The 11,537-nt window shown below is 32.2% G+C and overlaps 1 protein-coding gene across 1 annotated transcript; it reads left to right on the forward strand.

The window, feature by feature from the left end:
* The first annotated feature begins 5,216 nt into the window (after nt 1–5,216).
* LOC125862794 (serine/threonine-protein kinase STY13-like) lies at nt 5,217–10,002 on the forward strand. Its single transcript, XM_049542919.1, has 6 exons — nt 5,217–5,690; nt 7,886–8,007; nt 8,569–8,765; nt 8,849–9,023; nt 9,123–9,257; nt 9,354–10,002. The coding sequence occupies exons 1-6, from the start codon at nt 5,414–5,416 to the stop codon at nt 9,552–9,554; spliced, it is 1,107 nt and encodes a 368-aa protein (XP_049398876.1). The 5' UTR covers nt 5,217–5,413; the 3' UTR covers nt 9,555–10,002.
* The last annotated feature ends 1,535 nt before the right edge of the window (nt 10,003–11,537 follow it).

The raw sequence follows: 11,537 nt of genomic DNA on the forward strand, positions 1-11,537 counted from the left end.
TAATTTGAGTTCTTTTTGTTTGATTTGAATGGAGTTCATGGTTTGTTGTCACTAGTTTGTAACCAGTGGCTTCAAGTTTTTAATATTAATATTTTGTTCTCATGTTATAAATTAAGTTTTGATATATCAGGATAGGTAATTAAATATTAGATGTATTGTATTATTTAAATTTCATAAGAGTTATATTATTTGGAGGAATTAAGACTTAACCCTAGGCGTGAAATTTGAAAAATACGAGAATTGACATATTAATTGGCATCAAAATTTAAGAAATTGATTATAGATTTGAGTGGGTTATTGAGTTAAGGTTAGATAATAGTGATATGGGTGTCTACAGACTCGTTTTCTCAATATTGTATACTTGATAGATTCGAAACTAATGGAGGCATTCCAAAAAGGAAAATCATTGGAGAATTAGCTTGCTTGACTTCGGTTCTTCGGTGGAGGTTGGTTATGGCTTATTCTATGTGATAGAGAGACTATTAATAGTGATTTATAGTCATTGAGTAATATTGTGAAATTTTCTATGTACTTAATTGTTGTGGTTTTGTTGATTTATGTGTTGTTGTGATGGGTCTGTAATCTCAAGACCGCGAAATCCATAATCTTGAACTTGTTCTATTAAAGTGATGCCTTGAATAAAGAAAGCTTGATGAAATATTGTTAAGAAAGTGGAAAGAGATGATAAAGAATGATGAATTAACTATATTGTTGGATCGGGTGCCACATGCCGACACAATATATTTGGATCGCGTACCATGAGCCAATACGATATTATTGAATCGGGTGTCACGTTCCAGCACGATAAAATTAAGGAAGAACATATTAGAATAACTTAATGTACTCAATCTCAAAGAACTCAATTCCCAAAAAAGTGTGGTGTGGAGTCTTGAGTCCTCATGTGTTCTTGATATTGTGGATTGATTACTTACTTGATGTTATTGTCACTTGCTCATGTTGTTTGTTATCTGTCACATGTTGCTATAGTTAATTTCATGTTATTACCTAATACATATTGGTTTCTATTTTGAGTCGGTCGATGATATCTACTTAGTACATGTTGTCCTATATTGACCCCTACTTGTGTTTTTCTTCGTTTTCCTTTTGTGGAGTGCAACAAGTGTACCAGTGACTTTGACTCGCCCTCTGCTCCAACCAGTCTCTAGCATATCAGAATCCAGGGTGAGTTATTCTTTCTAGCTCGTGTTGGATTCTCTCGGTTATGACATGATGTCCTTAGTTTTTAGACACAAATAATTGTATTCATTTATTATGGTTTCTTTGATACTCGCAGACTTAGTGTTTGGGAATTGAATGTCCTTGATGTGATGAATTTCAGGTTCTGGGTATGACATGTAATAGACTCTGGTGGATTTTTGTTTCTTACATTAATAAGATTTGAGCTTCTACATTATGGTTGTATTTTGTAAGTTGAACAATAATATAAATTGGGATTTGTTGGTTAGCCCACTTAGAAGGTTAAGTTTGGGTGTCACTCATGACCCATTTTGGGTCGTGACATATGGAAACTTGCGGCACATAACTTGGAGAGGAAGACTTCTTTATATGTGAAAGACTTGTGAAGAGCAAAACTTTTTTTTTGTCTGTATTTCCTCTTTTCTTCTTCTTTTTTCTAGTCTTGTGAAGACTCCTTTATATAGTTGTGAGCTAGAGTTTTGAGGATATTTTGGTCTTCAAGCAATTTTAGAGTATCTTGAACTTGAAGAGCATAAGTCCGGCTTGTCTTGTCTTGTCAACTTAACAAACTAGCCCAAATATAATTTAGATTTTATTTAAGCCATATAATTTTAACTCAAATATTAATCCAACTTTATTAGCCAATAAATTAACTTGATCAACGTATCATGAATTTAAAAATTAATTCAAAATTTAATATGAATTTATAAATGAAACTTCACTACCTATAGGTTCGTATAAGATGCTAGTTCAATTTTTTTTTTACATTCATTTATATTGATTTGTATGAATATTATGGGTTCTTTGTACATGAATATCACATCTAACTTGAGTTATCTCCTCTATCAGGTGAGATAAATTAATTTAAAAATTATAATCTCAGAGCGCACCAAACGATTCCTAAGATATTTTTTTTATTTGTTATATAATTAATAAAATAGCCTCGAAGCAACTGTTTAGTAGGCTTATTTTTAAAGTAATCCTCCCCTTCTTTTTAATTTTATATATGATTTTTATGTGAATGTAAAAAGTTTTGGTTGATTTTCCTTAAAAGAAATTTGGATAAGGTATTCCATCTTATAATAAATTATCTAAAAGCATAATTGGCTTTTCAATACTGGTAAGGTCAAGGTGATAATTAAAGTTTCATTATTTTTCTCTACGTTTTTTTAAAAATATCAATATCCAAAAGACAAGATAATTCATGTAAAACAAATAAGTTTGGCTAACTAAGATGTGTGCACTATTTAAGATACATAATATTTCTTTTCTTCAACAAATTATTACTATTTACTTTTATTATATAAACTGGAACCATATTTTACACTATTGGTGTAACATGTCACTTATCTTTTATATATATATATATATATAGGTAAAGAGGATTGTTCATGAAAGGGTAAAGTCTTATAGTTGGTTTAATTTTTCTTTTATTTCTTTAGATTCTTTGTGGAGATGTTCTAGTCTTTTATTAATCTCTTCAACTGTACTATTGTTATTTATGTTATTATTATTTGCTATAATCCCTTGTAATTTTGTATTTATATCTAATTGTTGCATTTTTAAGAAATCGAAATTAATTTCTATTTTTTCTAATAATTTTTTATGTTGATTTTGCAGTCTTTCTAAAGTTTCCATTGACTTTAGTATTCTATCGTCTTTTAACTGAGTGTGTTCTGCTAAATTTATTATTAGGTTTGTAATAGTGTTTAAGTGATTATTATCGCTATGTAAAATGTGGTGTCCTTCTGTAAAGTTATTANTTATTTTGCCTTCCATTTCACCGATAAATCGAAGTTTTGAATATTCGTTTCTCAAATATCACCCGAACTCTGGATTGTAGAGCTCACTGGAACCCTCACAAATTTTTTTGGTTTCATTTGAGTGTGGACATAACGAAATGAAATGAGTTAGGTTAATTTGGGTGGGTGAGATTTTTTGTTTCCAATTGGGTCGGGTGGTATGGTGGAGTGGAAGGTGGGTATTTTAAAAGTCACATGACATTTTCTTAAATTAAAGTAAAAAAATGAATTTTTAATTTATTAAAAAAAATTCTGTTAAGTAAAAGGGCATATATGAGCCATTTCTATAATGGCAGGGGCATATATGAGCCATTTTTTAAACGGAGGGTATATCAGCTCCAAATCATAAAGTTTAGGGGTAAATCAGGACCTTTTCCCTTAATAAAATAGCCTCGAAGCAACTGTTTAGTAGCTTTATTTTTAAAGTAATCCTCCCCTTCTTTTTTATTTTATATATGATTTTTCTGTGAATGTAAAAAGTTTTGGTTGATTTTCTTTAAAAGAAATTTGGATAAGGTATTCCATCTTATAATAAATGATCTAAAAGCATAATTGGCTTTTCAATACTGGTAAGGTCAAGGTGATAATTAAAGTTTCATTATTTTTCTCTACGTTTTTTTAAAAATATCAATATCCAAAAGACAAGATAATTCATGTAAAACAAATAAGTTTGGCTAACTAAGATGTGTGCACTATTTAAGATACATAATATTTCTTTTCTTCAACAAATTATTACTATTTACTTTTATTATATAAACTGGAACCATTTTTTACACCATTGGTGTAACATGTCACTTATCTTATATGTATATATATATAGGTAAAGAGGATTGTTCATGAAAGGGTAAAGTCTTTAAGTTGGTTTAATTTTTCTTTTATTTCTTTAGATTCTTTGTGGAGATGTTCTAGTCTTTTATTAATCTCTTCAACTGTACTATTGTTATTTATGTTATTATTATTTGCTATAATCCCTTGTAATTTTGTATTTATATCTAATTGTTGCATTTTTAAGAAATCGAAATTAATTTCTATTTTTTCTAATAATTTTTTATGTTGATTTTGCAGTCTTTCTAAAGTTTCCATTGACTTTAGTATTCTATCGTCTTTTAACTGAGTGTGTTCTGCTAAATTTATTATTAGGTTTGTAATAGTGTTTAAGTGATTATTATCGCTATGTAAAATGTGGTGTCCTTCTGTAAAGTTATTATTGAACCATGCTTTAGCCTTCTATATTTCTTTTCAGAAATTATTTCTAAGTCTAAATATTATAAATTCTTAGTACTTCCTATTGTAGTATTTTTAAGCAAGATACCAAGTTTTTTCTTTTCTATCGTATTATTTTTGTTGGATGTAATGGTCAATTCTAGACCCTATTCTTGGTAATTGTAAATCTATTTGTCTAATTTTTTGGTTTATTGAATTTATTTCTACAGATGATAATAAGCTTGGATATAACTGTCGTTGTTCTAAATATAGTTGTCTTTGTTCTATTAGAAAGTCGTATATACTTGAATAATTTTCTTTTATTTTCAAAAGATACCAGTAATATTCTTGGTCAATTATTATTTGTCTTTCGTAAGGTCAATACTTTCTTTTGGCTATTCTGGTTGGCATATATTTAAAATATTAAATGCTTTTATTAAATGTTCTACTGGTCTCATACAAGATTGTAACATAAGCTTTCTCTCTCTCTATATATATAACATAAGCTCTCTCTCTATATATATACTTGATGCAAAAGTTCGGACAAATTCGGGTCCAATATATATTATTTTACTTGTTTTAATTTTGTAATTTTATTGTCAATTATTTTTATAATATTTTAAATTTACTTTTAAATAATATATGTGGCACATGTGATATTTTGAAAATCTTAATTTACAAGCGGTCACAACAAACCTAAAATGACTAAGTTATTCCGAACGTAGTGAATATTTTTGGAAAGTAGGCACGTTGACCGAGACATGAATTCTAAAAAGAAATATAATATCGTGATTAATTAATTATTTTTTAATATTATTCTATCGGTGAGTGTTGGATTTTCTGAGTGTAATCCCTTCCATCTTTTATAGGTAAATAAATATCCCAAAATTTTTATTTTTTTAAAAAAGGTGCAGCATTGACATAATATAAAAAAAAAAAAAGAGCAAAAAACATCTGGTTAACATTATTTATGAAAAAAGAAATTATGTAAAAAGAAAAAAAAACAGAACACAAATAGTAGTTTTGGTGCTTGTAAATCTGCAGCAACAGTGACAGTTGTGTACTCACAGCCATGGCGGTTGCCCCAAATTCGAAGTAGAGCCATTTTTTCTGTGCGTTTACTGATCCTTTGGGCCTTTTTTTCTCCATCATATGATAGGGGAAATCAAGAGAGGATAAGAATTTGTGTTTCAAAATCAAGAAATCGAGTGATGGAGGGAAGTGGAGAAGTGGGTTTTGTGAGAGCAGATCGTATAGATCTGAAGAGTTTAGACGAACAATTACAGAGGCATCTGAGCCGAGCATGGACTATGGAGAAACAAAAGAGTAACAAAGGAGAAGGAGGAGGAGAAAATTACAAGGATAGAGAGATCCCCATTAAACATGCTTGGGAAATTGACCCATCTAAACTAATCATCAAAACTGTCATTGCTCGGGGAACCTTCGGTACTGTTCATCGTGGTATCTATGATGGCCAAGATGTAGCTGGTAATTTTTCTTACTTTCATGAATTGCCACCGGTCTTTGTTTGAGTAATATTAAATTTACCCTCCACTGGATAATTTTGAATCATTGTCAAAACTGGAAACCTAAATCTGTGTATATTGACACATGGAATCTAAGTGCTTACTGTTTGGTGTTAGCTTTGTCTGACATAGAATTTTGACGGAAAGAAACAGAAAATGTTTTATGTTGTCAAGTATAGATGTATAGAACTATTGGATGAATGGAGATCTTGTTTTGAATATGAAAGACTTGCTCCACTTGTGAGTATGTGATGTAAAACAAGTCCAGGTTCTATTTGTAATGGCTGTAGTACCAACATGTTGGCTTGTATGAATCCACCATGAGTCAAGAAACCAGGTCCCCATGACTATATTAACAATAATAAGAACAGTAAACCTTAGAGTAAGGAGCAGGGATGCTTTATATGGAAACCTCCTTGCTCAAGGAAGGAGAAAACCACGACTTGTCACCTAGGATTTCTCAACAACTTCCACACTAACTTCAAGCAACTTGTGAATACAGACTCCGGTAATCACAAAGGATTAAACTCTTAACCATATACCTTGTAACACCTCTATTACAAGTCTCTGAACAATAGCCCTATCGCCCATCTAAGTTTCTCAGGCTTGGGCGCGAGTGTTTGATACGGGTGCGGATTCAAAGGTCAAATCCTTCATGATCTAATTTTTAAGATTCGGGGATATGGATCCATATATGGATATGGGTGCAGGGATTCACCTAAAAATAATCAAAATATGTAAAAATAGAGTTATAAAACCTAAATTATGAGATATTATGAGGAGAACTTAGGAGAATCTTGGAATGAGATTAAAGAAAAAGGAGTGACATAGAAATTTTTATATAAAAGGTAGTCCATTTTCTTCAATTTCACCTTAGCTTTTGTATTGATTACAGAAATCATAAAAATTGTCCGGACTTTTCCCATCGATTTTGGTCAAAGTACCCAAAATCGATTGACCAAATTGGACACGGACCCCATACCCACACCCATGTCGTGTCGACACGGTTGCGGCACCAAAAGTGAAGAGTCCAAGCAACTTAGTTGGCCACTATATTAACTACCTCTAGGTAACATAGACTTCAATCAAATACAGCACAACTAACTCTAGCCATGAACTCGACTTCACAATGAATACAACTGAAATGATCTATGTTCCTTTATAGCATAGGAATAAATCTTACAATGTTTGACCACAATATACTAAACTCAAATGACAAAGTGAGACTTTTTGCCTGATCACTCGATCAGTCCCTTGCTGTTCGTTAGAGCGTAATGCTTTCTTGAGAGGATGACTTTTGCTTTGAATATTCTTGATTGCAAAAACTAGGTTGTTTCTTGCCAAAGTGCCCAATATAAGATGGACAAAAACAACCTAGTTGTAAGCCATTGGTTGAACTCTTTGCACCTCTGCTGTCGTGTCCACCTACCATAGGTGTGGCAGCTTTACAGTTGCACTCCATTGACACCTGGATGACCCTTACTTGAGGGATCAGGTCGCTCTACCAGATTTCATAGTTTGTTAATTCATCAGAACATTAGAATATAACACAACATGTTACTAATATTAATAAAACCTTACCTTATTAAAAAAGTAGGAAGGACTTGTTTGATGTACATACCATAATGCTACTGTAGCTGACAGCTTTGTATCTGTTGTCTGTTTTCAAGGGGCATCACCACTTTATTTCCTTATGGATAAGGTGTTAGAAAATGAATGGGCTAACAGGTTTGAGACAATGTTAAGATTTCTGCAATGCTCAATTTTTGCAGGACGACTCTTGGAAATGATGCAGAAACATTGTTCCCTGATTGTTGTGAATGAATGAAATATTGATCTTGAATTATTTTTATTTGCATAAGTTGTTGATCATTAATTCATTTTCAACTGCAATTTAGCCTAGTGGCAAAAGAAGAAAAGTTGAACCAAATCAGAAATTGAAATCTAAAAGTTTTAACTGTAGAGCACAAACTTTCTTAAGTTTTATGCTGTCAATGTGAGCCTATTCTAGACAAAACTTTAAACTGTCAATTTGTCAAGTCATGCCTGAGTATCCACAATCCATTTTCATGTTATACTTTAAAGTGTAGAACTCAGGAGAAGCGTCATAATTTCTTGTTTAGCTACTCAACAGCTTTTCTCTTGCCTTAACCTCAGTGAAGCTTCTTGATTGGGGAGAAGAAGGCCAGAGATCTCAGGCTGAGGTTTCTTCAGTCAGAACAGCTTTTTCACAAGAAGTTTCCGTTTGGCACAGACTTGATCATCCTAATGTCACAAAAGTAAGATACTTATTTCACCAACACAATGGGTCTTTACTCTCTTTGTCAATCTTCCTTCTTCTTCGTGGTAATATATACTACATTGAAAAAACAGCTTTTGTCATCCTGCCGCCACAAAATAGAAAATGGATGCAAATTTCTGTAAATGATGGTGTTATATATGCTGAAATTGCTTTCGTAAGTTCTACCTATTACCAAAATAATATAAAATTAAAACTAATTACAAAAAGCTTTGGGTTCAGTAGTAATCCAAATTACTTTTTGAATTCATTGCTCCATAGCTAACTGAAATATGAAGGAGGTTTATTGATTCTTGAATTGGTCACAACATTATGAAGTTTAAGTAAAAATTAATTTCCATAGCAAATCACAACATTTTGTCCAAGTGGGCTGTTTTCTGAATAATTTTGTATTTAGTTTTGACATAGATGTGTTAAAGTGGCATGGGATCTTTAATTTGATGCTTTGAAAATCTTTATCTGGAGCTCTTAAGTGTTTGGCTTGCAAGAATATTAAAAATCTGGGATGATTAGACATTTCTAATGGCTAATCCTTTTGCAGTTTATAGGAGCTGCAATGGGCACACAGGATCTTAACATACAGACTGAGAATGGTTTCATTGGCATTCCACGAAATCTTTGTTGTGTAGTGGTTGAATACCTTCCTGGGGGTACTCTCAAATCATTTCTCATCAAGAACCATAGGAGGAAATTGGTCTTCAAAGTTGTGGTCCAACTGGCGCTGGATCTAGCACGGGGGTGAAATTTCATAATGCTTATTCTTTTTTCATATTTGTTAACAGCATGTGTTTGACACTTCCATGTTCAAAATCCATTCTTAGGTTAAGCTATCTTCATTCTGAGAAGATTGTCCATAGGGATGTCAAAACAGAGAACATGCTTCTTGACAGGAATCGTACTCTAAAAATAGCTGATTTTGGTGTTGCTCGTGTTGAAGCTTCAAATCCTAATGATATGACTGGTGAGACTGGAACCCTAGGTTACATGGCACCTGAGGTATGTGCTTGATTTATGAAACTCACATGCGTCATACTTAAATATATGTTGTCTCCTCTCATTAACTTTCCTTCTACTTATCTTTATCATGGTGTACAGGTTCTTAATGGCAACCCCTATAACCGGAAGTGTGATGTATATAGCTTTGGCATATGCCTCTGGGAGATATATTGCTGTGACATGCCATATCCAGATCTGAGCTTCTCAGAAGTGACAACAGCTGTTGTCCGACAGGTAGAAATATATATACTGAAATAAAGTGAATACACGTCTTTGTTCGTTGAAGAGCAAAAAATGTTTGAAAGTCACAACTCTACTACGAATTTGCAGAATTTGAGGCCAGAGATACCTCGTTGTTGCCCTAGTTCTTTGGGAAATGTAATGAAGCGGTGTTGGGATGCTAGCCCTGACAAACGACCAGAAATGGACGAAGTGGTAACCTTGTTGGAAACAATTGACACTTCAAAGGGGGGTGGGATGATCAAAGATCAACGAAAGGGATGCCTATTCTTCAGGAAACGAGGTCCTTGAGAAGAGAATCTCCAGATAGAAATGGCTCGCAGATTAGAACTGTGGATCTGGATTTATTGAGGAGAAAATAATGAAAAAACAAGGAGCATAGTTTTATTAGAAGATTTAAGATGTCAAGTTTTTAGGAATTGGAAGCTAAAGTTGGTTAGGTAAAAGAAGCTCAGATATATTCATGCATTCATTCATCAGCTCATGCATGTACAGCTCTGTACCTTTTCATCTTTGAAATCAATTGTCTTTTAAACACAATTGACCGGTTGGTCCTAGTTTGAGCAAGCTCCAACCTACGCAAGGTAGAACATCTAGCAACGGTGGATCCAAGATTTAGACTTGATGATTTCAATGTTTAATGTTTTACTAGCACTTAACACATCATACTTTTAAATTTGTGTTTGGAATGTAATATTTGTTGAATTTTAGTGGTTCTTTTTACGTACATATTTACGTTTCGTGTTGAAAATACTGAGTTCAAGTGAATCCGTTGTTCAAAAGTTCCGTCTTCCACTAAGGTCTAGTAATTGAAAAGCAGGAGTTAGTTCGCATGCACTCTGTAGAACTCATGTATTTATGGTAGAACTTCCACACCTTTCTTTTCTTTTTTTAAATAGGAGACTAAATCTTCTTGCATATGAAGAGAAGAGAGTGTGATGTAAAAGATCATTGAACCATAATATTTATTTATCTTTCTTAATAAGAAGCTTGGATGGTCACTTTTAACTTTTGGGTGATTGGTCACCAACTCACCATAATCTTGTTTTGACATATAGAAATCTTTTAATATATCTAGTTAGTTTTCATAGTCATTATTCCCAGGAATATAATTTATAGTACCTATTAAAAGACATGGAAGATGTATGCTTTTAGAAAGAAAAAAAAATAATTGAAAATCAATATTTAATTATTGAGTTCTCAGACAATTTTATTTTTCTTGTTCTTTAATTTGTTTGTTTTTTCTTTTTATTATTCATCACTAATCGAATTTAATAAGGTCTTGTCTTGAGTATGAATATTTGATATATATTATGGAACAAATAGTCAAATTTATATTTTCTAATAACTGATTACATCATTTTATTTTAGCAGTTTCGTAATTTTTTTTAATCTTTTTTTTTTTTTGCTCTCGTGATTCTTCATTAACTGCTAGAAAGTGTCAGATTTGAGTTGTGAACTCGTGATCAGTCGTAGGATTCAAAAATTAGAATCAAAGTGAAAAAGAAAAACACAAATATAAGTTGGTTGTTACGTTGTCCTTAGAGATTCGATCACATTGTTGGTTAATTTCACCTATTGAAGTTGCTAACAAAGCTGAGATAAAATTTTCATATGTTATGACTTTGTCTAAGGGTGTCAAATGGGTGGATTGGATTGAAATTAGGGCAAAGGACATAAATCACATACTTTTAAAGCAAAATTATCATTTGTCCCTTATAAATTTATAATTACAGAAATCCCTTAAACGGATACAATAATATAAGCGCTGAAACATTAATATGATGTGCGAGATACATTAATCGTTAAGTAAGATACATTATATTTTATACATGATACACTAATATGATGTACATTTTATACATGATACACTAATCTGATGCGCGAGATACACTAATCTGATGTGCAAGATACACTAATCTGATGCGCGAGATATACTAATCTGATGTGCAAGATACACTAATTTGATGTGCGAGATACATTAATATGATGCGCTGATACATTAATCTAATGCGCGAAAATGAGGGATTTTGGGGATTTGTAAAACTAATAGGAGATAATGGTAATAAGAGAACTTAAAGGTGGGATTTCTGTCATTTTTCCTTGAAATTAAAGATATTAAAATAGGTTGAAATAAAAATCGGGTTGGGTCCTGATCTGCCCAAGTTTACTTTGGGCTCAAATAAGCTAAAAACGGGTTGAGTCTTGACCCGTTCAATTTGACCCGCTTATTATCAATAATTTTATGTGAAATTAAGCTCACATCCCATAAAA

The sequence above is a fragment of the Solanum stenotomum genome, chromosome 4 (assembly GCF_019186545.1).
Source record: "Solanum stenotomum isolate F172 chromosome 4, ASM1918654v1, whole genome shotgun sequence".
Lineage (NCBI taxonomy): Eukaryota > Viridiplantae > Streptophyta > Magnoliopsida > Solanales > Solanaceae > Solanum > Solanum stenotomum.